Here is a 27,982-nt window from a genome sequence, read left to right on the forward strand (position 1 = left end):
ACCGCTCCCCCTTCTCGCTTCCCGCCCGTCCCCTCTCCGCCCAGCGCAGCCCGCGGAGCCCCCTTCGGCTCTGCCCAGCCCGGGCTGAGGGCCCGGGGGCGGCGGCGGGTCCAGACCGGCTCCCGGGCCGAGCCGAGCCCAGCCAAACCGCACTGGCTTCTTTGTCTGAGGGCGGCGGCTGCCCCGGCCGCGGCCCCCGGCCCCCTGGCTCGGGCTGTGAGATGAATCTCTAATCGGTGGACGCCGGGCACCCGGGGCGAAGGCGGCTCGGGCTCCGGTAAGTAGCGGGGTCCGGGGCGGGGAGGGGTTTGCACGGAGGGGGAGGGGGCCGGGCAGGGGAGGTTTCGGGTTTGGTTAATATGCAATGCCCGTAATTAGCATAATTTATATATTTATGATAAAGAGAAAAAATGCCGCGGGGCCGCGGCTCCAGGATGCTGGGCCGGAGCGGCGGGGAGCTCTGGGAGTGGGATGGCTAGCGGCCGCCTGCTGTGGACAGGAGACCCCGGGGGCCGCGCCCTCGCTTGCCTGCGGGCTGGTCTGGACTGAGGAGAGGAGGGGGCAGCCGCCAGGTGGACCCCGTGGGGAGCTTGGACCTGGCCCCTCCCCATTTCTGCTCCTGGAGCCCAGGTGGGGTACGGACCAAGGGGACGTTTTTACAAGACCCCGTGGCGACCGCGAATGGATTCTCGCGCCACTGGAGGACCCGGACGCCTGGGTTCCCAGCAGTTAAGGTCAATGAGGCGGCCAGAGCTACCTGTCACAATTCTCTCCAACCACAGTGCACCGGGAGGACTGTGGGTCTTGGGGTTAGGGAGCTGGGTGCTGCTGGAAGGGTGGCGGAGTGGTGGGAGTGTCACCGTATAGCTGATCATGAGCACTTCATAAATATTTAGTGACAATATTATTATTAATAAATAGTCATCATAATGGACCTGATATGTGCTTCCCTAGGCATTCTCACCTGGCAAGGCCGGGGGAGCCCCAGGGTGCCCTGTAACCTCCATTTTAGCGTTGGGATCCCCTACTCATTTGTCATTGGAAGCCTCAAATCTTCACAGAACAGCCTCGTGTGCGGGCGCGTGGGGGGGAAATAAAACGCGGTCGGGCAGCCTTCGTGGGCAAATGAAAAGAAGCTCTTTGCAGAGAGCTAGAATCTGCTCTTCCATATTCCTTGTGCCAAAAGTAAAAGGCTGGTCTTCAATTGTTCATAGACAATATCCCACCTCCCTTTTCTTGATAATCTAAGGCAGCCACGATTGACCAGCAGGGCCTTCTGAGGAATAATTTTGTATATTCCTTTTTTTTTTTTTTTTTTTTTTTTTTGCGGTACGTGGGCCTCTCCCGCTGCGGAGCACAGGCTCCGGACGCGCAGGCTCAGCGGCCATGGCTCATGGGCCCAGCCGCTCCTCGGCCTGTGGGATCTTCCCGGACCGGGGCACGAACCCGTGTCCCCTGCATCGGCAAACAGACTCTCAACCACTGCGCCACCAGGGAAGCCCTGTATATTCCATTTTGATTGAAGTCCGGGTTGGTTCTCAGCGTGGTATTTCTGTGACCTGGTACTTCTTTGCATATCTGCGGTAGACCTTCATTCATTTGTTCGTTAGTGCAACAAAAATATCCACTCTGTGCCGGTTCTGAACAATACAGACAGAACTTCCCCTGTCTTGGAGTTTTAATTCCAGTTTGGGAGTGGAGGTGGGGACAGGCAGATCATAAATGTGAAAACAAACAAGATAATATAGAGTGATACTGTGTGTGTGTGTGTGTGTGTGTGTGTGTGTGTGTGTGTGTGTGTGTGTGAGAGAGAGAGAGAGAGAGGGAGGGAGTGAGAGAGAGAGAGAGAGATGGGCTATTCTCTTCTTGGAGTTACTACCTAGCAATTAAGAAATGAGTCAGGGCTTCCCTGGTGGCACAGTGGTTGGGAGTCCGTCTGCCGATGCAGGGGACACGGGTTCGTGCCCCGGTCCGGGAAGATCCCACATGCCGCGGAGCGGCTGGGCCCGTGAGCCATGGCCGCTGAGCCTGCGCGTCTGGAGCCTGTGCTCCGCAGCGGGAGAGGCCACAGCAGTAAGAGGCCCGCGTACCGCAAAAAAAAAAAAAAAAAAAGAAATGAATCAGAAGAAATTTGCTTCTCTAAGGATTCTCTGCATTATGAAGGAACTTGGGACAAGATCATATCCCCCCCTCCCAAAGATTTACTCACTATAAAGTCAAAGTAGTAATCTTACACATTTTTTATAACACTTTACAATTAAAAACATTTTATATGCATGCTTTACTTCAATTTAAAGCAATTACATAGTGTTTGCTGTGTGCCAGGCCCTGTTCTAAGAGCCTTCCATAAATGTTATCGATTTAACAATAGCCAATGGGGTAGGTACTATAATTTAGCCCCATTTCATAGATAACGAAACTGAGGCTTTGAGGGGTTACCTGAAAGAGAAGCAGTACTCAATGTGGGTCTTCTGCCTTTAAACCCCAAGCTCCTTCTGTGTCAAAATGAGGGTCAGTCAGGCCACAGATGGAGTGGGACTCGGGAGAAACTGGACAAATGACGGAAGGCTTGGGAATGAGGAGCTGGACCGGCACGTTAGGAAGGGGCGAGTGTGACTGGGGTTCTCCAGAACTTAATACTACTTTGAAATCGTTTTTAAGCAGCCCTAGCATTGGGAATGAGGGCACAAAATTTGAAATAGGCTGTGTGTTTTGAGGAGGAGGTAGGAAATATGACCAGGCTAAATGATATGATCCGACATCATAATTTATGTTTTCCTCTCATATTCATTAACCTCTTTTGTGTACCAGGAATTATACTAGACTCTGGGATATGATGATAAGTGGATATGCCTTCTTGGTCCTTACAGTCTAGTGGGGGAACACACCTACTTGTTATTGTTCACGTTTCATTTGCCCCCTCCCTTCCCCCTGCCTGGGTGAATCAAGTTTGGGCACAAGGGGATGGGGGCAGAAACTAAATCTATCCTATTAAACTAGTCTTTACTGTTTGACTATATATGTGTAAGATTACAAATGGTAGGTTGGGAAAGGAGAAGTAAGGTTGTTCACGACTCTCCTGTCTTTTGCCCTTTCCTTCCCTTCTGGCCCATGTGTGTGCCTAGCCAGTCTACCAATAGCTTGGCAAGTCGTTTATCTCTGTCCATGAATCGGGGTGTGGGGAGGGAAGTTAATAAATTAAGTCTGGAGCAGAACTGAGAGCTTCCATTTTCCAGCGTGTCCTGATCCTTGGGGGCCAGAGCAGCCCCCGTCAGCCTTCCTCCCATGTCCTGAATGGAGGCTTAGTGTGGTGTCAGGAGGACAGGAATCTGGAGCAGGTGGATGTGGCCTTGAAGTTTGAATCTGCCACAGACTCTTCTGTGCCCTTGGGCAAGTCACCTGACCTCTCTCAACCTCCATCTTCCTGTAGATAAAAATGAGAATCATAGTAAGAATACCATGTTAAGCATTTTACTTACAGATCTCATATCATCATCTTAACAACCCCACAAGTCTTGCCCATTTAATCAGCATTTTAAAGATAAGGAAATTAAACTTCAAAGAGATTAAATCATTTGCCCAGGATGGCACAGCTATTTCCTGACCAAGCTGGGATTTGTTTTAGGTTTTTTTTTTTTTTTTTTTTGCAGTACGCGGGCCTCTCACCGTTGTGGCCTCTCCCATTGCGGAGCACAGGCTCAGCGGCCATGGCTCACGGGCCCAACCGCTCCACGGCATGTGGGATCTTCCCGGACCGGTGCACGAACCCGTGTCCCCTGCATCGGCAGGCGGACTCTCAACCACTGCGCCACCAGGGAAGCCCCTGTTTTAGGTTTTTATCCTAAGCCTATGCCCTTACCTCTCTTTGATGATCAACTTTCTCATCAATAAAAATGGGGATCGTAATAGCTAATTGTTATTTGTGCTTTGTACGATAATTCCAAGATAAGCTCTCTTATTATTTATCCCTGAAAAAACAGAGAGTAATCCGCCCACCTGCAGACAGTGACACAATTGGTCAAGCTTCACTATGTGTTTGCTCTGCGGTCTCATGGGGCTGGTGTCGTAACTGAATAACAACAGTTAACATTTATTGAACCCTTATACAATTTACTACAACGCTAGCTATCCCCGTTTCAAATATGGTAACTGAGGCATGGAGAGGCTAGGTCCTTGTCCAAGGCCTCACAGCTAAGAAATGGTGAAACTGAGAGGTGAACCTAGGTTCCTAACTGCTATACTAAATTTAACTGAGATAATGTATGTAAATTTTTGTAATACCTACCATCTTCTGAGCACTTACTATGTGCCAGAGATGGATCTAAACTTTTTACATGCATTAATTCATTCAGTCCTCATAATAGCCCTATGAAGTAGGTGTTATTACTCTCATTTTTACAGATGAGGAAACTGAGGCAGAGAGGTTAAATCATCTCACCCGAGTCCCACAGCTAGTGAGTATCAAAGCTGAGATGGTGAACCCAGAAGTCTGTCTCCAAAGAGTGCTCACTTTAAAGGGGCTGGGTTCCAATAAACTATTTTTTAAATTTATTTTTTAATTGAAGTATAGTTGATTTACAATGTTGTGTTAATTTCTGTTGTACAGCAAAGTGACTCAGTCACACACACATATACATTCTGTTTTATATTCTTTCTATTATGGTTTATCCCAGGACCAAAAAACTATTGATGATGATTATTTTTCAGCAGGTGGGAAGGGAAATCTATGTCCTGGGGCCAGAAATGGAGAAGGGCGGGAGGATAGGCAGAAAATCCATCAGACAATGAAAACCTGAAAGAGGTTAGCAACCTGCCTGGAGACTCACGATTTAAGAACCAGGCAGACGATGCTTGCCAAGCAGGAGGGGAGGCTGTCTCGTGTTTCTCTACACCAGGTACTACATCCGCATGGACCATGGTGGTCGTGATAAGAAGTGGGGGGATTCTGGGCGCACTGGAAAAGACAGCCAACACGATTTGAAGGAGTTACTATTAGATGTATAGGTAGATGTAAGAGAAAAGGCAAGGATGATGGCAAGGCTTGGGGCCTGAGCATCTGTGGAAGGATGAAGCCGCCATTTGCTGAGATGGGGAAGGCTACAGGCAGATGGAGCAGGTCTGGGGTAGAAATCAGGAGTTTGGTTTTGAACATGTTGAGTAGGAGATGATGTGAGCAATCAGCAGGTAGTTGGATATATGAGTCTGAAGTTTCCAGGTGAGGTCTAAGCTGGAGAGTTAGACTTGGTGATTGTCAGACTGGGTGAGACCGTCTTGGGAGCATTGTCTGGATGATCCAGCTCAGCCCCAGCTACCAATCTATACTAATCTCCTGCTTCCTGTCCTTGTGGCCTTTTTAGATGGCAGCTCTGCAGGAGGTAAGTAGGTGCACAATTTAAATATAAATGGTGTAGAGCTGGAGATGCTGATGTCAACAAACAACCTTGCTGGAGAGGATTATGTCAAAAATTTGAAAGGTAATTTCCCATAACAAATGTGACTTTCTTTCCCGTGAATACCAGTAAAACTCATTCCAGCTTAACCAGCCATTCTTTCAATACACGCAGAGTACTCTCCACCCCCAAAAATGATTATAATGAGAAGGTACTTTACACCTTGAAAACCTCAGACACATTAAGTGTAAAGTGATTAAAAGCACAGAAATGAGTCTGAGTTAAAAGTCTGAATCCCAGGACTGCCTTGGTGGCACGGTGGTTAAGAATCCGCCTGCCAATGCAGGGGACGCGGGTTCAAGCCCTGATCCGGGAAGATCCCACATGCCGCGGAGCAACTAGACCCGTGCGCCACAACTACTGAGCCTGCGCTTTAGAGCTCACGAGCCACAACTACTGAGGCTCACACGCCTAGAGCCCGTGCTCCGCAACAAGAGAAGCCACCGCAATGAGAAGCCTGTGCACCACAAGGAAGTGTATCCCCTGCTCGCCGCAACTAGAGAAAGCCCGCGCGCAGCAACGAAGACCCAATGCAGCCAAAAATAAATTAAAAATTAAAAAAAAAAAAAAGAAGGCAAAGGAGGAGGCTCTATCTGGGCACTGCTTCCTGTCCCAGCTTTAACCATGATCTATGTGTGTACTGGAGTTCTACTGCTGGGGTGATCATAAGAGCCCCTTCTCTTAAAACAGACAGTCGATCATCTCTCTTCACTGCTGTCAGGCTGTGGGCACTGCATGGCATCATGGGCTCAAAGGAGGCCATCCAGATGTGCTATTTACCACAGTCATTGGGGTGGAAACCCTAAAACCCCTAGGGTGAGCCAGCAACTGCACTCCTAGGTATATACCCCAAAACTGAAAACAGGTGTTGCAACAAAAACTTCTACACAAAGATTCATAGATGCCCTATTTACAGTAGCCAAAAGGTAGAAGCAACCCAAACGTCCATCAGCAGATGAATGGATAAACAAAATATGGCATATCTATACGTTGGAATTTTTTTTGACATAGGAGTTTATCTACTAGACCAGCCAGATGGAAATATGTGATAAATGGATGGAAACAAGGGTCATAAAATGAAAGAGGCAGGCATTTTTAGACCCATTTTGGTTTAGACATTCACCTGGTTGGACTGTTTTTTAACATTTACAATAAAACTTTTTTTTTTTACCACAATAAACAAAACAATGTATTAAAACTACTTCCAGGATTGTCCAAATTATTTTTTAATCATTATTAACATTTTTCATATTTATTTAAATGTTGTTTCCTTTAGCAAATTTATCCAAAATACTGAATTTTCATTTTAGAACTTGGTTTATATTTAGATAATAACAGAGTTCCCAAATTGGCTTTCATCAGGATACCTTTCTCTAAGCTCTAGTGGTTGATACCTTCTCTTTAAAATATATAAGCATCTTTTTTATTATGTTGTCATTCTCAAAGATACTCTGGAGAAAAAAATATGAATGAAACTCGTACGAATTCTTCATTTCTGTTAGAGTGTAGCAATTTATCATCTTATACATAGTGATCTATCAGATGGGTGAGGCTCAGTTTCTTGTTCTTTTCAGACATAGTTGATTGCAGCTCACAGAGTAACACCTGCCTACAACTTCTTCACTTCCTTATTAACAGCTGTAACTGGGACAGGTCATTCTTTGAGTGATTCATTTTGACTAGTTTTAGCCTGTGAAGAAGGTCTTCTTTCTCCCGAATCTCCACCTATTTTGCTTTTTCTTCATTTAATCCTTGTTTGGGAAGAATTCTCATTCACAAAATCATTTTGGAGACCTCTGCGTGACCCAGTATCCAGTGATTTAGATTCACTTGCATCGATATTCTTAAAAGTATTTTTCAAATGTGTATTTTCTTCTACCTCACTATGTGTTTAAAATTTTCTTGAAATTCCAGTTTTCTTCTGCTAAAGATGATGGATTCTCTGAAAAGATCTGAATTTTTAAAAATTTTATTTATTTATTTATTTTTATACAGCAGGTTCTTATTAGTTATCCATTTTATACATATTAGTGTATCCATGTCAATCCCAATCTCCCATTTCATCCCCCCCCACACACTTTCCCCACTTGGTGTCCATACATTTGTTCTCTACATCTGTGTCTCTATTTCTGCCCTGCAAACCAGTTCATCTGTACCATTTTTCTAGGTTCCACATATATGCGTTAATTGCGATATTTGTTTTTCTCTTTCTGACTTACTTCACTCTGTATGACAGTCTCTAAGTCCATCCACGTCTCTACAAATGATGCAATTTCATTCCTTTTTATGGCTGAGTAATATTCCATTGTGTATATATGTACCACATCTTCTATATCCATTCATCAGTCGATGGGCATTTAGGTTGCTTCCATGACCTGGCTATTGTAAATAGTGCTGCAATGAACATTGGGGTGTATGTGTCTTTTTGAATTATGGTTTTCTCTGGGTATATGCCCAGTAATGGGATTGCTGGGTCATATGGTAATTCTATTTTTAGTTTTTTGTTCGTTTGTTTTTTTTAATAGTGGAACTCTTTTTAAATTTATTTATTTTATTTTTGGCTGCGTTGGGTCTTTGTTGCTGCACACAGGCTTTCTCTAGTTGTGGCGAGCAGGAGCTACTCTTCTTTGCGGTGCGTGGGCTTCTCATAGCAGTGGCTTCTCTTGTTGCGGAGCACAGGCTCTAGGCACACGGGCTTCGGTAGTTGTGGCACACGGGCTTAGTTGCTCCAAGGCATGTGAGATCTTCCCGGACCAGGGCTAGAACCTGTGTCCCCTGCATTGGCAGGCAGATTCTTAACCACTGTGCCACAAGGGAAGCCCTATTTTTAGTTTTTTAAGGAGCCTCCATACTGTTCTCTGTAGTGGCCGTGTAAATTTACATTCCCACCAACAGTGCAAGAGGGTTCCCTTTTCTCCACACCATCTCCAGCATTTGTTGTTGTAGATTTTCTGGTGATGCCCATTCTAACCGGTGTGAGGTGATACCTCATTGTAGTTGTTTTTTTTTTTTTTTTTTTTTTTTTGCGTTACGTGGGCCTCTCACTGCTGTGGCCTCTCCCGTTGCGGAGCACTGGCTCCGGACGCGCAGGCTCAGCGGCCATGGCTCACGGGCCCAGCCGCTCCGCGGCATGTGGGATCTTCCCGGACCGGGGCACGAACCCATGTCCCGTGCATTGGCAGGCGGACTCTCAACCACTGTGCCACCAGGGAAGCCCCTCATTGTAGTTTTGATTTGCATTTCTCTGATAATTAGTGATGTTGAGCAGCTTTTCATGTGTCTCTTGGCCATCTGTATGTCTTCTTTGGAGAAATGTCTATTTAGGTCTTCTGCCTATTTTTTGATTGGGTTGTTTGTTTTTTTAATATTGAGCTGCATGGGCTGTTTATATATTTTGGAGATTAATCCTTTGTCTGTTGATTCATTTGCAAATATTTTCTCCCATTCTGAGGGCTGTCTTTTCATCTTGTTTATAGTTTCATTTGCTGTGGAAAAGCTTTTAAGTTTCATTAGGTCCCATTTGTTTATTTTTGGTTTTATTTCCATTACTCTAGGAGGTGGGTCAAAATGATTGTTTTTTTCATTCTTGACTTTAAGACACTTTACCACGCCATTTAATTATGGGAATTAAATGAAGATCTTGTTTTCCTTAATCGTTCTCTAAGTGTTGCACTCACAGATTGTTTTCTTGAACTATTCGTGTGGGGGAGGTGATGGATTGGCACAGACCTGTGGAGCGCTGGGTAAAGTCACAGCTGAGCCTGATGGACTTTCCATCTTGGAAGTGAAATCTTGGTTTACCTGTGCTTCCGCCTTCCCCAGAGAGTGCGAGAGCCCATACAATGGAATTTTTTCACAGTTCTTTTCTGTGAAAAGAAATGAAGCACTGATACATGCTGCATCACAGATGAACCTTGAAAACCTTCTGCAAAGTAAAAGAAGCCAGACACAAAAAGGCCCCATATTGTATGATTCCATTTATATGAAATATTGGGAATAGGCAAATCCACAGAGACAAAGCAGATTCGTGGTTGCCAGGGGCTGGGGGTTGGCAGGGGAAGGGAGTGACTGCTCATGGGTATGGGATTTCCTTTTGGATGATGAAAATGTTCTGGAACTAAATAGTGGTGATCGTGGCACAACATTGTAAATGTACTGAATTCCATTGAGTCCTACACTTTAAAATGGTTAAAACGGTAAATTTGATGTTATGTGAATTTTACCTCAATTAATAAAATAACAAAAAAAAAAAAAAAAAAAAAGGAAAACAAACGAAGCGGACCCAGGGGTAGAAGAGGAAGAGGAAGAGAAAGGTGAGGAATCCGGAACACTTCTCCGAGCTTAGTGTCCTCATCCATAACATGGCGATACTAACGCTCCCTTCCCCCAGCTGGCATGAGTAATAATGTGAATTAGTATTCCGTAAAATGCTTAGCACAGTGGGCACTCAGAATAGAGGTTAACTTACTCTTTTCTATATAAGTGTCTAAAACTAGTTGTCCCCTTTATTACCTCTGTTTCTTGTGACTGTGGTTTGTGGCTCCAGCAAGACCACCTGTTTCTCACAAGGGCTTGTTTCACTCTGTCTCACTGCATGTGGCAGCTGCTGCACCATCTGGGATGTTGTCCTGCCTCCCATGTTAAAGGCCAGTGTGGTTCTCGGACCACTGCCACAGAATCCCCTGAGTGCTGATTTTGGGGCACCCACCTACTAAATCAGACTCTGGGGATGTTTGGTCTGGGGAAATCGGGGTAGGGGGGTCCTGCATTTTTGATGTGTTCCAGGTGATAATCAGACATTCGTTTGAGACAACTGTTTTAATTTATTCCTATCTTTACCATCTCTTCCAGGAAGTCCACTCAGACCCCTCCCCTGAGACATGCTCTGATACCCAGTGTGCTCCTTACTTGTGTCTGGTTCTGAGAGTCTGGGTCAAAGTCACCTTGGGTTCTACTGTGTCTGCTCTTTCCCACTGGACTGGGGAACTCCCAGGGAAAGATGCCTGGCCCCCTCTTTCCTCTTGTCACACTCGCTCCTCTTGAGTGTAGGTTCTCCTAGGATGCTGTAGGAAGTGAGACACTTTAGTTTTAAAATCCTTAGAATCCTATTTCCTTTACTTCTACACATACCTGGGAGACCTTAGCTTCTCTCTCTTCCTTCCGTTCTACTTCTGACTTTTTGAGATGGCATGGAAATTTTATGACTATGTCATATCAGCCTTTGCTTTTCCCATCCCATCTCACCCTGCAGGATGTGTAGGTGTGGGCCAGCCCCACCCCACCCTGACAAGTGACCATGGATCCTGGAGCCGGGCCAGACTCATCTCTGACTGTCAATGAGCAGGTATCTTCTGGGGCAGGAAGAGGTGGGGGAGTGAGGGTAATGGACCAAGGAGTGTGGGAAAGGAGGAAAACTCCATAGAGCCCCTCATCTGTTTCTTACCAGAAACACCCGTCCAGATCGTCACTTTACCTATCCAGATGTAGTTGCCAGCTAGGATTTCTCAGGGGCTGGGTTTGGGGACTTAAGCTGTGACTTTAAAAAGTGAAATTAACATGTGAAAGTATGTATAAGTTAACATGGGGAAAGATTTGGATATCAGGGAATTAATTTTTTTTTCTTGCTTATATATCATTTTCTAATTTTTCTTGCAATGACCTTTTATTACTTATGTAATTTTGTTTTCCTTTTGAGAGCGTGGCTTATGGAATCTTAGTTCCCTAACCAGGGATCGAACCCAGGTCCCTGGCAGTGAGACGCCAGGGAATTTCCGACTTATGTAATTTTTAAAAGGAGAAAAAAGACTAACTAACCTCTCTTAAAGTGTGATGGGAGTAAAGTCCTTCACAGGTCAAGTCTGAGTCAGAAAGGGAACTGCTGGGGGGGTTATTGCACTCTTACTCCCCTGATGGGTCACAGTGTTGCTTTTTTCCAGCAGTCTCTGGCTGGATCCAGTTTTCAGGCCTAAGGAGCGTGTTGTGGGAGTGTCTTCAGGCCTAGGCGGGAGCTCAGGGAAGGCCTGACACAGAGCTTTTTAATGTATCGGGTGTCCCTGACTCTTGAATGGCCCAGTTGGAAGCGTGTCAGTGCTGGAGGTAAAACACTGAGTGCTGGCTCTTTCAGCAGGAAAGGGGACCCAGTGTTCCGAGGAGGCCCAGGGGCTGCCTGCATTGCTGGGCATGGGGGCTCCGCTCCAGGTCGGAGCACGCCCACAGCAGAAGGCACACTGGAGCTGCAGGCCCACAGGGTACAAAGCTCCAGTCCAGGAGGGCCAGCGAGAGGCCACGTCTTCAGGATTCCTGACCCTCGCTTCAGGAAGTTGGCTTGGAGGGAAATCTTGGCCCGTACCCCAGAGTTTTGGAAATAAGAGAACCATGAGCTTAAAAAGTTACTCAGTATCGTGGAGCATTCATTTTCCACTCCTATAATAACTCAAGGGACGTGAAGAGGGATTTGCTTCTTGTCCCAGCTTAAGCTGTGGATATGGTGTTAGGGGCCATCGTAATCACACTCCAATATCCTAGCAGCCAAGAAGACAACCTTGCAAGGCTGTGGGAGAGGCCATTTACCACTCCCTGAACTGAATCCAAGAGAGGAAACAAATAGAAATGTCCCCAAGTGGTCTGGCTCTGTGGGACTTTTCCTAGCTTGTGTCAGGCCCTTCTCCCTGTCACCAGGGCCTACTTTCTCCTAGTACCTCCTTCCCTGGAATCAGGGAGCTGCAGTCTGCTCCAGGCTCTGGAATTCTCACAGAGCACACAGTCCTTGAGCCAGGAGGTCTTCATCTTGACATGCTCTCCCCTCTCTCCCTCAGCCATACCTAGAGCTCCGGTTCCCCAGGGCTGATCTGCCCCTCCCCCCAGCAGTGTCCCCGTCCTCTGTTTGCAGGTCATCGTGATGTCAGGCCATGAGACCATCCGAGTTCTGGAGGTTGGAGTGGATGCCCAGATCCCTGCTGAGGAGGAGGGCAAAGCACTGGAAGGTGTGGCCGCCGAGGGCTCCCAGAGCGGAGGCCCCACCAAAGCCAGTGAAGCTGCTGGTGAAGCTGGGCCAGACAACCCAGACTCCTCCGCAGAGGCAACTGGTATGAGGCTACCTGCTCCCATGTGGCATTGCTCCGCCTGAGTTCCCTCCTGTGTTCCCCCCTGGAGAGCCAGCATGAAGCTGGAGCGGGCTAGGTGGCTTTAGGGTCTCACTCTCTTCCTGTCCACTGGACAGCCTCTGGTCACAGTCTGTACTGTTGGTCAGCTCCTAGGCCACTCCTTGTCCCTGGAACTTTAGCTCTGGTTTCAGTCACTTACAGACCTAAACTGGGATGGGTCAGGGTGAGGGGATTGAATTAACCTCAGAGAGGGCTGCCAGGTCTAAACCAGACCCTCAAGCTCAATGCAGAGAGGACTAAGCCTTCAGGATCCTGACGGCCCTTCCAAATCAGTACCTTTTGTGGTAGAGCTGGGCGGTGCCAGGAGTTGGGGATGGGAGGCCATCATACCCACCTTGGACTAAGGATGTGTGTGTTAGGGAGGGCCTTGTAGAATCCCAGCCCCTCACTCCCAGCTGGGCTGGCATGAGTCTAGCCTGGTGGGCTTATTTGTGCTCTTATTCTCCAAAGATGACTTCAGGGCATGAGTTTGATTCTCCTGCATGTGGAATGTATATGGCTGATTGACTCACACTGTCTCCCCTAATGACCCTGCAGTACAGCTGTGAGACCGCCTGGGCTGTTCTGGAAGCTGGGGCTGGTCCTAGGCACTGCTCTCTGGGCACAGGGCACCCTTTCATTGACTTTCCTCATTAACAGCTTATTAACACCTTTTGCAGGAAGCCTGGGGCCTCTCTTGCCAATTCCCCCAGAAAGCCATGATTCATCTCCCCTTGCTTTCCGCTGAACTTCGCCCCTTCCCTAGATTGGAGATGTGGTTGGGGGAGAGGGTGTGGGCCAAGAGGGGGAGACAGGAAGAGAGCAAAGAGAACAGGCAACTCTTTAACAAAACCCCTGCCAGATCTCACCTCCCTCGTTCTACTCGCAAATCAGTGTGCAGATCCATTTGGGACCCTAGTAACCCGGGTTATCTTTTCTCCTTTTGAGTAAAGGAATGACAAGAGACGTGATCATTTTCCCCTAGCCTGGAAATGTTCTGCTTCCCTGTTGAGGCCAGGATGGGCCACCACCTGCTTCCATGGGCCGGTGCCCTGGTGAGCAGACAGGAAAGACAAGGATTCTCCGTCTCGGCCACCCTTTCCTGGTTTATCCACAGTGCCCTAACTTCCTTTTTTACCCTTTCATCCATCTTCCGTATCTCTGGCGCCTTAATTCTGCTCCTTATCCAAAACCTGCTCTCAGGAATTGATCAGAGACCAGTGATCTACACCTTAGCATGAGTGTTCATGGTAGTGTGTATCTTCTTCCAGAGGTTTGTATACTTAAGCTTTTCGCCAAAGTCTTCTTTATAAAGGGATTTCCGTCATTGTCAAGCAGGGAAGGGTGGTATGTTGATGGTACCTCCTAAGGAGCTGCCAGCTTAAACTGTGGCTTTGATGGAACGTCTCTGTGTATGCAATATTGAGAAGTGTTTCCTCTTAAAACAAAATAAAACTAAGTAATAGGAAACTTTCAGGATGAAAAAAGAATCTAGCGATTTGTGTCACTCTAAATTATTACCCAAACCTTGTCACACCTACACATTTTTATAGGTGTGGCCCCTGAGGGCAGGCTAAGTAGCATATGACGCTTACCACCATATTATTTCATATTCCATGTCCTTTATTGACAGATTCACTCATCTGATTCTGGGTTTGGCTGTTATCAAACTGTCTGATTTTTCATTGTCATAAACAGTGCTGCTTTGAATGGCCCTTTCATTTTAATTTTTCTTTGAGGTGTAGTCCACCCAAATTCCTTTTGAAGAGAAGCTGATTGTTTACATAGGAGGAAGTCATCACACGGAAAAATACAAAACCTTGCCATCAATGAGGGAAAAAGTAATTGGCTATGAGGTACCACCTATGCCTATTAAGCCAGAAAAATAAATAAACAGTGATAAAACCTAAATTGGGTGGTGCTGTGGAGAAACGGGTACATTGTTGATGGCGCTGTACATTGGTTCAGTCTTCCTGAAAAGCAGTCTAGCAGGAAGCTACAAAAACCCTAAAAGTAGGCAGACCCTAGGGCCCATGGTCCTACTCTGGAAATACAGCATATCCTAATGAAATGACTGTACACATGGTAAGCTTTCATCACTCGTGTCTATCACATTCCCATTTCCTCACTTTCCTTTTTAGGTTTCATTATACTTTGTCAAGCAAAATATTTTTTAAATTTCCAGAGGTTCAGATTATCCTTCTCTGATTTTTTTTTTTCAATAGTTAGAAATGTATCTCCCCTTCACAGTGGAGATAAATCTGCCATTTTGTTTTCTTTAGTATTTTATAAGGCTTTTGTGGTCGTTGCTTGTCTCTTTCATTCTTTAAGCAATCTGCATTTTTAAATTATATACTGTAAACAGTCTAGTCCTTAGTTAGGTTGGTGCCTTTCCAGATTAAAACACAGGCTGGGAATGCAGCCTTGGAAGGTTATCTAGTTCAGTGGTTCCCACTTTGTCTGTGTGCTGTATCACAAGGGAGCTTAAAAGAAAAAGAGAGAGATGAAAGGTTCCTGGCCTCCACTCCTGGACGTTCTGACTCAGTAGGCCTAGACTCGGGCCTGGAAACCTATACCCAGTCAGTATTTAGAAGCCACTGGTGTGATGATTGGGAGATCGGGATTGACATATATACACTAATATGTATAAAATGGATAACTAATGAGAACCTGCTGTATAAAAAAAAAATTAAAAAAGAAACCACTGATCTGGTCAAACACACAACACCTAGATTCTCTTTAATGTCTCACCATATATTAAATAATAACCCCTCTCCGCATTGTTGTGTGGCTTTAAAGAGGTTTCCTGGTACGGGTCCCAGTACCTAACTAAATCCAGGTGGCAAGAGGAAGCTCTCACCTGGGTGAAAAGCTCCAATGCATAGGAAGTTCCTTTAGAACTTCCTAGAAGCTGCTCACCCAGACTTCAGACCTCAGGGAATGGCAAGAAGAAAAGCTGCCTGGCCTGGAGAGCCCCGTTAATCCTGAGTGTATCCAAGACATGTCACTTCCAAGACTTCACCCTACAGGAGTCCCGCCCCTTCCCCAAGCCAGCACCTGCGTCCAAAAAGTAGCCTGAAGGTTGAACAATGATCCGGTTGCTGGATGAGCCAGTCGATCCCATTGATTCTAGCTCCTTCTCTCCCTGACACATGTTCCTTTCCACTACTGATTATGTGATAGGTCCTAGCATCCTACAGAGCCAGGAGCTGAGAGACTGATACCCAGCTGTGCCTGGGTCTGCATTTTCTTCATCCACCTTTGAGAAGAGGGTGGCCTACTTTCCAGGTCTGGCACAGGGTTCTCCAGCCTCCTATTCTCACTACCCGTAGCTTTTGGGAAGCTGCCTCTGTGGGCCAGGGAAGGCCAGTGATTGGCCTCGGGTTATGCAGAAATACAGTGTAGGGCTGAGGGTTGTCACACTCACCCAGGCTCACTCCTTGTCCCTCTTTGTCCCAATGCCACTTGAAGTGAAGTCACTCCCGGGGATGCCTCCGAGCCCTGCCCCTGCCGTTGCCACCTTCAGCCAAGCCCCATGCCAGCCTCAGGCATCGCAGACCCTGACGCCACTGGCTGTACAAGCTGCCCCCCAGGTAAGGGCCACCCCAGGGAGCTGGACAGAGGGCAGTGGGCAGGAGCAAGGCATGGGATAGCCAACATGGGCTGGCCATGGGATCTGGGAACTTCATGAGGCAGGATGGGGAAGGGGCTGTGGCTTGAGGGAGGGAGTCTCCTACTAGGTACCCCTGGCCTCTCCCCTGCCCCAGATCAGGCCCCCTGGGAAAAGTAGATCTGCATTTGCCAGGTAATCTCCTTGGATTCAGGAAGGATTATAGAGATTACATTAACTCCTTCAAGTCATCTAATGACTAAGTGAGTGAATACCCTTGTCAGCCCCTCTAGGGGATGCCTAGAAGAGTTCATGGGTTTTTGGTCCTCATTTAGAGCCAGGGGCAGCCCCAGCTCAGTGAGAAGCTGTCTCCAGGGGCCTCCAGGCATGCTGAGCTCCCTGTGACCTTTCACTGCAAGCACAGTTCTCCAAGGCATCCATCAGGATTGTCCTCCATCAGAACCTCCCGGAGGCCCCTGTGGGTCTTGACCACTTGGTTCCACCAGCCCCTGCCCCCTGCTTCCTGGCCACAAAGCATTGGTCCTGTGGGCAAGGGCCCGGGGAAGGCTTGGGAGGCACCAGACCGTGGTGGGAGAGGCCTGTGACCCTTTCTGGCCCTTGAGCAGGGCTAGGCCTTGTCCCTGATATGAGCTGCTTCTCTGAAGGCGGTATAGTCCAGTCCAGGTGCCCCCTCGGGCGGGGTTGGGCCTCCAGCTAGGGCTTGTCTCTTCCCCGCCCTCATGCGGCCTTTTCCCACTGCCCTCAGAATGCTTTGTGTGTGCTCAGCTGGGTCTGAGAGACCCAGTGTTTGCGCTGTCGATGTTGATTTTGTATTTTTTCTTTTCTTTCTGAAATCTCGTTTGCTTTTGCAGGTCTTGACTCAGGAAAACTTAGCCACAGTTCTGACAGGAGTTATGGTTCCAGCAGGGGCAGTTACTCAACCTCTTCTTATCCCCATCAGTATTGCAGGTCAAGTGGCTGGTCAGCAGGGGCTGGCCGTGTGGACAATTCCTACAGCAACCGTGGCTGCCCTCCCAGGACTGACCGCTGCTTCTCCCACGGGGGGAGTTTTCAAGCCACCTTTAGCCGGTCTCCAAGGTAACGGCAACTCTCCCCAGGACTGCACCAGGCTCCCCATCACCTTACACTACCATCCCTGCACGCGTGCTTGCCATGTTGGACTCCAAACCCGCAGCCCTCCCAGGGCGACAGCCCTGGAGTCTGGATCTGGTGTCCCAGGCACCCAGCCACAGAGCTGCTGCACCACCTTGGGACTCTAGGCCATGGCACCATGCTGGCCCAGCAGGCCTCTCTTCCTTCAGCCAACTGTCTGAGACTACCCCTCCCCCCTACGCCAGAACTCACCCCGTGACCAGCCTCCTGAGAAGGACTGCAAGAAGATTCAACTTCTGGTTTTGAATCTACTCCTCTCCAGGCCCAAGGGAGGGGGGATGAGAGAAGTTGGCATGTGCCGCCCCCGCCAAGATCAAGTGAATCACAGCTGCCTGTCCCCCCTGCCCCAACCCCCCCTCGTTCTCGTGCCAGATCCCTTGGGATTGGAGCCTCCCTGGGCTACGGCTAGGCGTTTGAGCACCTCTGTCTCTGCCTTGCTCCGTAGCAGCTGCCGTGCTGAACGCCGCTCTCCCGGCACCTGTACAAGCTGCCCCACCGGCCCAGGCCTCCTCGCCCACCCGGCCCCAGACGCTGATCCAGACCCAGCCGCTGCTGCAGACCACACCTGCCATTCTGCCGCAGTCCACTGCTGCCACCGCGACTGCCCCCACCCCCAAGCCAGTGGACAGCCCCCCACAGATCACCGTTCAGCCTGCAGGCTTCGCGTTTAGCCCAGGAATCGTAAGCTGCTGCCCTCACCAGGGGCTAAACGGGGATGGACCGAATCTCTGGCCAAGGGTGAACCTGACCCTTCCCTCGGGGGAGGAAGGAGGTAGAGGACCAGCCCCCTGAACACGGCTCTCTTGCAACACTTCGGCACAGATGGGCTCCTTCTGAGGCCTTCCCCTGCAGCTGCCAGCCCATCCGTCCCAGACAAGAGCAGACAACCTCTGCCAAGAGGGCTGGGCAAATCCTCCAGAACCTGAACCACTGGACCAGCCTTGGAGGGTGGGACGATGTCTGGGGATTGCAAACTTGTGAGCTGTTGCTAAGGTGGAGCTAGAGGCTGTTCGATGTGACTAGAGTCACATCAGCCCCTCCAGTCTGGCCTTTCTACTCTCCCAGGGCTAGCCCGAAAGATCAGCCAGAGTTACTCCTCCATGACTGCGACCCCGCCCTTCCCTGCTCACCCCCTGCAGCCCCTGGCCCTGGACACTGTTCAGCTGGTGGACTTGGGCCTGCAGCCCACATTTACCTCTGCCCAGCATCCATCCCCCCTGCCCCAGTACCCTCGGCCCTCTTCCCTCTGCCTTGGGCTCTTTCTCGCCCCATCGCCTCTGAGCAAGGCTCTTCCTCCACCCACAGATCAGTGCTGCTTCCCTCGGGGGACAGACCCAGATCCTGGGCTCCCTCACTGCAACTCCGGTCATTGCCAACGCCGTTCCCAGCATGCCGGGGATCAGCAGTCAGATCCTCACCAACGCTCAGGGACAGGCAAGTGGTCAAAGCCAGGCTGAGGGGTGGGGACTGGTGGAGATGCTGGCTGTGGACGAGGGGCAGGACGTGGGCTGAGGGTCATGGGAACTCAACTAGGGTGACGAGCTGCTGTTCATACCTCTTGTGTGACAGCTGTCTGCTGCTGCTGAGGCCAGGCAGGGGCGTAGCCCCCATCCAGCCCTGGTGGTACTCACTCTAGCTGGGGGTTTTCGTTTACGGAACACTCACTTTGTGACCAGCCTCTGTGCTAGGTGCTTTCTCATACATTATCCCACTTCTTTTTGAGTACACACCTACTGGGTGGAGATTTTTATTCCCGTTTTACAGGGGAGAAGGCTGAGGTTCAGAGAAATTAAGCCACACCGTTAAAATGTGGCAGAGCAGGGATTCACATCCAGATCTGTCTGAATGCACATGCAAACCTACTCTTGCCCCACCACGGCTCTGGAGAGAGAATAAAGGAAGCGGCCCCTAGAGTGGGAATCCTTCACTTTCTTGTGAGGAAACAGGCCCAGAGGGGTTAAGTGATTTGTCTAAGTCCCTTCCTGCCAATGTGGGGATTTGGGTTGGGGGTGGACCTGGACGCTGCCCTCACACTTGGGGTCCCTATGTTTCCCCCCAGGTTATTGGAACACTTCCGTGGGTAGTGAACTCGGCTAGCATGGCGGCCCCAGCACCAGCCCAAAGCCTGCAGGTCCAGGCTGTGACCCCCCAGCTGTTGTTGAACGCCCAGGGCCAGGTGATCGCAGCCCTGGCCAGCAGCCCCCTGCCTTCTCCCGTGGCTGTCCGGAAGCCCAGCACTCCTGAGTCCCCCGCTAAGAGTGAGGTACAAGGGCTGGGTTGGGGGATGGGGGCAGGCAGTGCCGTCTGGCATGGGTGGCCTCCCTCCAGGCTGTGAGCTGGACGACACTATTTCCTGAAGCCCCTGGGAAAGCAGGGCACCTCCCCAAAGCGGGGGGAGGTTCCAGGGTAGAAGGTTCACACGAGTCCACGCATTCTCTGCCTGGGAAAGCAGCACCACCGTCCCCTGACCCCTTACCTACACACACCGAGCATGTGTATATGTGCCCTCAGAGGTCAATAGCACTCTGAGAAAGCCAGGCAGGGGTGGTCAAAGTAAACTGGGCCTCGGTCAGCTCCAGGGTGAACAGATCGCTAGAAAGGCCCTGGGAGGTTCGTTCTGTACCCTCTCCCTCTTCACCCCTTCATCCCTCCACCCCTCCGCCCTGCACTGTGGCATTGATTATTCATTTATGTGTTCATTCTAGGAGCAGTTTTTGAGTGCCTACTATATTCCAGGTGCTGAAGATGTAGAGCTGAATAAGATGCCCTTCCTAACCTTGGGTAGCCCAGCATCAGAGACAATTATAAGTCAGCCTGGCGAAGGCTGTGACAGGGTCAGGATAAGGTGCTTTGGGAACCCGGAGAAGGGAGCTCTCCGCAGACTGGGGAGTTTGACAAGGCTTCGTAGAGTAGGACACTGAACTACCCTAAAGGGATGAGTTGGATGAGAGGTGTTCCACCTCCACAGAACTGCAGGAAGTACAGTGTGCCAGAGCAGAGGTTCTCAGACGTGAGTGTGCGGCAGAACCAACTGGAGGGCTTGCTGGGATGCAGATTCCCAGGCCCGACCCCAGAGCCTCTGATTTAGTAGGTCTGGAGTGGCATCCAAGAATTCACATCCCTAACAAGTTAGTGGTATGTAGCTTCCCAGCTTCATTGAATAACCTCTTAGCCTCATCTATAAAAGGGAGGTGATAAGAGTACCAACTTCACAAGGTTATGAATGTTAAAGCATAGACTACACATAAGGCAGTTTATACTCTGGTACACAGAGAGCACTTGAAAAATGGTGCTTTTAATGTCATCACTAATATTAGATAGTGGGGAGTCGCGGGAGGGTTTTTAGCAGGGAAGTGGCTGATTAGATTTGCATTTAAAAAATTCCCTCCGTTATCCAGGTGGAGTCAAGAATTGGACTGTGGTGAGACTTGAGTCATCGTCCCTGTTAGGAGACAGCTTAAACAATTCTAGCCAGAGACAAGGAGCTCTGAACAAGGCCCTGGGGATGACGAGGGAATGACTTGAAGCTACCGGGAGGTAGAATTCAGGGAACAGGACCCATCCTAAAGAAATCTGCACTTTCAGGAAGCTTTTAAAAAAATCATACTAGGGCTTCCCTGGTGGCGCAGTGGTTGAGAGTCCGCCTGCCGATGCAGGAGACACAGGTTCGTGCCCCAGTCCGGGAAGATCCCACATGCCACGGAGCGGCTGGGCCCATGAGCCATGGCTGCTGAGCCTGCGCGTCCGGAGCCTGTGCTCCGCAACGGGAGAGGCCACAACAGTGAGAGGACCGCGTACCGCAAAAACAAAACAAAACAAAAAAGAATCATACTAAAAATACTAATTTCATATATTTATAGTTTCTCCTGATTATAAATTCGATACATGTTATTTATAAAAATTCCAACATTATGTGTGATGTCAAAAGGTAAAAATCCCTTCTAACTCTACTTCCAGAGATGATTTCTGTTGACAGTCTGCTTTATATGCCTCAAGATTTTTCTTCTGGGTAATTCATGTCTTTTTAAAGGAATTATTCCGTAAAAACTGTTTTTCACCTTACCTTTTTTTCTTTCACCTTAGCACTGTGACTCAGAGCTCTTTGCATGGCAGCAGTTAAGAGAGAAACCTTATTCTTTGTCATGGCTGCACAGTATCTTAATGTAGAGAGGTCTCAGGAGTAATTTGCCAGTTCCCTGTTAATGGATATTTGGGGCCTGGAGGCTCTAGCATCAGGTTTAGGTTTCTCTTTTTTTTTTTTTTTTTTTTGCAGTACGAGGGCCTCTCACTGTTGTGGCCTCTACCGTTGCGGAGCGCAGGCTCCGGACGCGCAGGCTCGGCGGCCATGGCTGACGGGCCCAGCCGCTCCGTGGCATGTGGGATCTTCCCGGACCGGGGCACGAACCCGCGTCCCCTGCATCGGCAGGCGGACTCTCAACCACTGCACCACCAGGGAAGCCCCGAGGTTTCTCCTTTGAGGGCAGAGATTTGAGAGCAGTTATCTCAAGGGCGGACACTTGTTGGGGCTTTGACCAGGTGTGCTGAACCTTTCTGAGCCTCTGACCTGCCCGGGTCATAGGCAGCAACAAGGCCCCAGCTTGGTGGGGCACGTTCTGTGCTTATTTTGGAGGTCATTATCATTGGGTGGGTGCTAATGCGTAGCTTCTAGTCTTGCTTTTTGGTGGGGCACAGGTAGGAGTGTGCTGGGGTGAGTGAGGATTCCATGCCCACTTTTTAAAAAAAATTAATCAATCAATTAATTTATTTTTGGCTGCGTTGGGTCTTCGTTGCTGCATGCGGGCTTTCTCTAGTTGCGGCGAGCGGGGGCTACTCTTCGTTGCGGTGCGCAGGCTTCTCATTGTGGTGACTTCTCTTGTTGCGGGGCACGGGCTGTAGGTGCGCGGCTTCAGTAGTTGTGGCACCCGGGCTCAGTAGTTGTGTGGCTCGCAGGCTTAGTTGCTCCACGGCATGTGGGATCTTCCTGGACCAGGGCTCGAACCCGTGTCCCCTGCATTGGCAGCCGGGTTCTTAACCACTGCTCCACCAGGGAAGTCCCTCCATGCCCACTTTTGCCCTGCCTCTGGCCCCACCAGAGACTCCACCCCCCGGAAACAGGCAGGCGGGCAGTGGGGTTTGTTGGCACTTCTCCTCGCAGGTGCAGCCCATCCAGCCCCCGGCAGCCATGCCCCAGCCAGCTGTGGTCATCGCCAGCCCAGCCCCAGCGGCCAAGCCAGCTGCCTCTGCTCCTATCCCGATCACCTGCTCAGAGACCCCTACTGTCAGCCAGCTGGTGTCCAGTAAGTGGCTTCTAGAGAGGTTGTGGAGAAGGGGAGAGGCATTTATTTGGACACGATGACCTCATTAGATGACGTTCTCCTTAATAAACTTCCTTGAGTCCACAGGGGAAGGGCATAGGCCCATTGCCAGGAACTGGCTTTCTTATTCTCATTCTGTGGAGCTGGATTCTATGCATGACGATGGTGGAGGCTGCTTAGCCAGCTGTCTGGCTGCTTCTCTGAGAAGCCAAGCCATTGGCTGTCTCCCCTATGGTCTCTCACCCAGCATTTGAGGAATGTGGATGGCCAACAGGTGTGCTTGGGGCCAGGCTGGGGAGAATGGGGGAGGGTCAACAGTTAGAGCTGGAAGAACTTGAAAATAGGCCTCTACCTCTATACACGTTGGTCCTGGCCCCTTACCCTCAAGTTTTATATGTCTTGGGGACAGGGGTGATGAGGGTCTTAAGGGTACATAGGTCTTTTGTCAAATGTCCTTATCCCTCACTACAGCACCGGGCTAGGCCAATGGGCAAGATAAGCAGTGAAGGTTGTCTGTCTCACACACACCCCTGCCCCCTTCCTCTGGCCTAGAGCCACATACTCCGAGTCTGGATGAGGACGGGATCAACTTAGAAGAGATCCGGGAGTTTGCCAAGAACTTTAAGATCCGGCGGCTATCCCTGGGCCTCACGCAGACCCAGGTGGGTCAGGCTCTGACCGCGACGGAAGGCCCAGCCTACAGCCAGTCAGCCATCTGCCGGTGAGTAAGGCTGCCTTGGACACTGTCAGGGCACTCACAGGGGCCCAGGTGATCCGGCCCTTTTCCATATTCTCCCTGGCTTCCGCCCTCTTCCGGACAAGGAAAGCTGTTCTAAGGGTAGACATGAACACCTCGAGTAGCCAAAGTCTTTCTGGGGGCCCTCTGAAGTTTAGCCCCAAATCCTGAGCCTTTATATTGTCTTTTATGGGAAAGCCAGGATCATAATCCATTTAGGAATCCTAGAGGGACAGGAGAACAGCTTATGAAATTAGTCACAAAAGTGAGAACTTCAGTTCTGGCTTGGTTCTCAACGATGACCCACTATCACCCCTATCATGCTCCCGTCTCCCCCTCTTTTGAGGCATGACTATAAAGTGATGTAGCTGATTTTTCTGTGTGCAGCATACAGACTGGTTCTGGTGCCAGTATTAAAGGAGGGGTAGGGAATTCCCTGCCGGTCTAGTGGTTAGGACACTGCTAGGGTCCCAGGTTCAACCCCTGTTCGGGGAACTAAGATCCCGCAAGCTACGTTACATGGCCAGAACCAAACAAACAAACAAAGAAAAGAAATGAAGGATAGCCGAGGGTTTCAAACACGAAAAAACACACGGTTCAGGGATGGCCAAAAGGTTTCATCTGCCTGCCAATTATATAGATTAGACTAGAGTGACTATTAGACTACCGTGCCATGTTGGGAATTCTGTAGTCACATCGGGGCTCAGCCAGAAAGAGTATTCTGTCTTAGAGATGCTGCAGTTGGAGGAGGACAGTACTTACGACATCCGTTTGGCATCTCTGGAGGCCTCTCAAGATGACTCCTTAAAGGACCTCACCCATTTGGATATGAAAGTTCTGGAATGGTGCTCATTAAAGCAGTTGCCCTGTTATCATCGCACTACTGAACCGAGGCCATGGGAATGGTCTCCCTGTTATGACCTGGGATACAGGACAGTCTGAGGAGTCTGGGCTTGGCCGAGCCAGGGCGTTTTAGTGGGGGTGGTGAGGGGAACACTGAGCACAGCCCCACCGGCCCCAAGAGGAGCAGCCCCTTGTGGACAGCGCTCACGCCCGGTGTGGGGAGTAAGACACTCTCACTGTTCCTTCCTGGGCTTGGGTCACCTACAGGTTTGAGAAGCTGGACATCACGCCCAAGAGTGCGCAGAAGTTGAAGCCAGTGCTGGAGAAGTGGCTGAATGAAGCCGAACTCCGGAACCAGGAAGGCCAGCAGAACCTGATGGAATTTGTGGGAGGCGAGCCCTCCAAGAAACGCAAGCGCCGCACCTCCTTTACCCCCCAGGCCATAGAGGCTCTTAACGCCTACTTCGAGAAGAACCCGCTGCCCACAGGCCAGGAGATCACCGAGATTGCTAAGGAGCTCAACTATGACCGGGAGGTCGTGCGGGTCTGGTTCTGCAACCGGCGTCAGACGCTCAAGAACACCAGCAAGCTGAATGTCTTTCAGATCCCTTAGGGCTGAGCCCCCAGCCCTGTGTTCCAGCACTTTGTACCTTCCCTTGGCACCCGGCTGCAGCCACCACCCTGCGGCATCTGTCATTCTGCCACACGTGGCTGTGTTTGCCCTGGGTCGTGAGACTACACGGTGCGCCTGTGTTTCAGCCCCCTCCCCCTCCCCATATCGTCCACATCCTGGGGAGGGCAGTGGGGCCCGTCTGAGACCTCCAGGCTTGGGCATGGTCACGCCAAGGGAGGGGATTTGTGGTGTCACTTGAAGAAACACTTTGCTAATGTGGTTTTTGAAGGGTGAATTCTGGTTGGGAACCGGAAACTCCCCTCTCTGGGGCAGGGCTGCAGCAGCCTCTGAGGACCACTGGCCATTAGCTCTTGTTTCCGACAGCATTCTCTTTCCACTCTCCCTCCTCCTTTGCTCCTCTGGCAGGTACGGTGGCTAGTCCAGCAGAAACACAGCCTCACACCCCACCCCTCGTCCCCTGCCCTCTGCCTGCAGGTACACTGTCCCCTGAAAGAACCCAACACATACAATTCTGAAAAGGGTGATGTGCTGCTCAGAAGGTCAGATGCCATGTCTGCCTCGACCTCAAGGTCAGAAGGTTTCCACAGCCCTGGGGCCAGAACATGTGATCTCCTCTCCCCATCTCTCCCTGGTTCCTTTGGGAGGGTGGAAAATTGCCCTAAAACAGAATCTTTTCTTTTGTAAATCATGTTGGAAGGAAGCAACAGTGAACTCTAGCTGTCCTGGAGTTGACCTGGGTCTATAGCAGGTTGGGAACTTAGTAAATAAGGCCATCTGCCCAGATTTTAATCTGATCTCTGTCCCTGGCCATCTCCATATCAGAATGGTGTGGTTAAGAGAGCTTGCAGCCTGGAAAATCCCCCGGCCCAGCTAAGCAGGCACTGGGTGGGGTGGGGGGGAATGAGGAAAGGAATGCTGACTCTCTCTTGTCTTCACACTCACCGCCCCCCTCCCCACCCCCAGTCCTGGGCTCTTCTCAGAAGCAGCAAATTAAACAAGAAGCCAGACAGCAAGGCCCTGGGGAAAAAAAGCCAAGATCCAGAAAGAGCTGATGGCAGCCCTGGAAGGTCTCTTTGTGGAAAGTGACTTAACTCTAATTTTCTTTGGAACTTGAAGTCTTGGATACTGGAGGAGAAATCTAACTTTGTCCAGAGTCTTAGACCACGTGTTTGTGTTAGCAATCCCCGCAGTGCGCTTCTAAGCTAAGAATACCCCTGGAGCAGGCTGGGTTTTGCCTTCAAAGAGGGTAGCTATGGTACATTGGGGGTTGGCATCTCATCTGAGCTGTTAAGTGAGTTTCCCAGCCTCACTGTGGCTGGGCCTCCCCTGGAGTTCAGTAGGGGATCAGGAGAGCACTGCAAGGTTTGCTGAGATGAGCCCAGACTTGCTGTGTAGACTAGACTTAAAGGGTCACACACAAGTCACGGGTGAGCCACCCCCTCCTTTCACAACTCCTCTCCTTACAGAGCCAGGTCTCTAGGTCTCTACAGTAAACCCTGAAGAGGTGACTGCCAGGCGAGGGCACATCACCACCTCTGTCAGACACTGGTGCAGAGCCTAGCCTCGCTTCCTCTGGCATGCTGTGTTTCCTTTCCTGCCTGCAGCTGCCCCCTCCCAGGCCCTACAAAGCCAGTGTGGCCGGCTTCTTGATAGCTCTGCCAGTGAGAAGGCAGTTGTGTGTCCAATGGCCCGCTCCCGCCTACCCCACGCCACTGCATCCTGACCAACGAAACGTGCTCGAGTGTGGTGGAGGATGAGGAAGCAGGTGGGCACCTTGTCTGCTCCAGCCTCCCGGGAGAGACCGCGTCTCCAAGGGTAAGGCTCCGCACTCAAGTTCAGGGTTATCAACCTGTCTCGATGAGATGACGAGCTCACTTGAGAGGGGTGTTGTAAACAAGTTTTCAGTAAGAATAAAGTAGTGCCAGAGTTTGTAAAGGATTCAATCACTTATAGTTCAATAAATTAGACAGATACGGGTTTTTACCCTCAAGCCCTTGTGTTCAGATATGCTTTCTTTTTTGGGAGAGACAAGTGGGTCGTGGCTGGTTCCCTGGGAGTAGCATATAACCCAGGGTGTGTCCGTGGCAGTGGATATGCAGGAGGACACCATCTGTCCCGTGTCACAGCGGGAAAAAGCTGATGCACTGCTGCTCTAAATTAGGCCTGGCCATGCTTTCTTAGCTCCTCCCGCATCTAAATGTGTCTTCCCAAGGCTGGGCTAGAACTAAAGCATTTTTTCCTCTGCTGGAATGACTGAGTTGGTCTTTCAGAGGAACAAGTCCAGGGGCAGAATGTTTGCAGGCTGAATTCCCCAGGCAGGGTGGTACAGGATGCCCCTGAAGTGTGCCCAAACCAGAGCTCACTGGCCTGATCTCTGCTCTTGTTTCCCCTACCACAGGGCCCCCAGAGAGCAGCAGTGGCCCTGAGGTGGGTTTTTTGTTCTGTTTATATTTTTGTTTTGAGTAGCATCAGGTTCTGAAGGGAGTTGATATCAAATTTGTTTTGAAAGCACCTTTCTGGTTATCAGCCAGATCTCAGTGGCTCCTTTACCATGGAAAGGCAGGAGAAAGGGCAGAAATGGCTTAACTGTTTGCATGTGTTTTGTTTGTTATTGTTTCAAAGACCAAAACTTTCTATGGCTTAATGAATTGGCTGGGGCCTTTGACCCTGCACTAATCAAGGCATTTTATCCAGGTGGGGTCCAGGGAAAGAATTCAGTCCAATGGGTTAAGGAACCCATTTGACTTTGGAATGAGAGACCCTGACATTTCTGTGTCCTTGGAAATCCAATCACCTTTCGATGCCTAGATTCCCTTCCGGTCTCCTAGGCCAGGCTCTGACGCTGAGGTTCTGACTGATCCCAGACGTGGGACAAAGTCCGCTGAGAGCTGGAGTGAGGGGTCAGGAGGGGAGAATGGGGGAGAAGCACTTGATGTAGTTGTGTGGAATAAACAGTATTTTTTCTTTTGTACTGGTCTGCTTGTTTCTCTTCTACCTCTCAGGGTGATGTGAGGGAATCAGTGTCAGAGACCAGGGGAGGAGCTGGCTTTGCTGTCAGAGTCTGTGGCCGGGAAAATCC

General features: G+C 49.9%; 1 protein-coding gene and 1 pseudogene across 3 annotated transcripts; one reads left to right on the forward strand and one right to left on the reverse strand.

The window, feature by feature from the left end:
- POU6F1 (POU class 6 homeobox 1) lies at positions 1 to 27,874 on the forward strand. 3 transcript variants are annotated; one of them, XR_004351898.1, is made up of 12 exons: positions 1 to 277; positions 10,702 to 10,794; positions 12,340 to 12,535; positions 16,064 to 16,185; positions 17,075 to 17,300; positions 17,821 to 18,056; positions 18,681 to 18,809; positions 19,435 to 19,638; positions 22,531 to 22,672; positions 23,243 to 23,411; positions 24,537 to 25,472; positions 26,508 to 27,874. XR_004351898.1 is itself a non-coding variant. In XM_032646591.1 (11 exons), the coding sequence occupies exons 2-11, from the start codon at positions 10,747 to 10,749 to the stop codon at positions 24,880 to 24,882; spliced, it is 1,818 nt and encodes a 605-aa protein (XP_032502482.1). In that variant the 5' UTR covers positions 1 to 277; positions 10,702 to 10,746; the 3' UTR covers positions 24,883 to 27,874. The 3 variants fall into 3 exon arrangements, 2 of the variants coding, with proteins under 2 accessions (XP_032502482.1, XP_032502483.1); XM_032646591.1 differs by having other exon boundaries at positions 24,537 to 27,874; XM_032646592.1 differs by lacking the exon at positions 1 to 277 and having other exon boundaries at positions 10,231 to 10,794; positions 24,537 to 27,874.
- On the reverse strand, positions 6,891 to 9,257 carry LOC116761178 (annotated as a pseudogene).
- Positions 27,875 to 27,982: the final 108 nt, after the last annotated feature.

The sequence above is a fragment of the Phocoena sinus genome, chromosome 10 (genome assembly GCF_008692025.1).
Source record: "Phocoena sinus isolate mPhoSin1 chromosome 10, mPhoSin1.pri, whole genome shotgun sequence".
In the NCBI taxonomy this organism is placed as follows: domain Eukaryota; kingdom Metazoa; phylum Chordata; class Mammalia; order Artiodactyla; family Phocoenidae; genus Phocoena; species Phocoena sinus.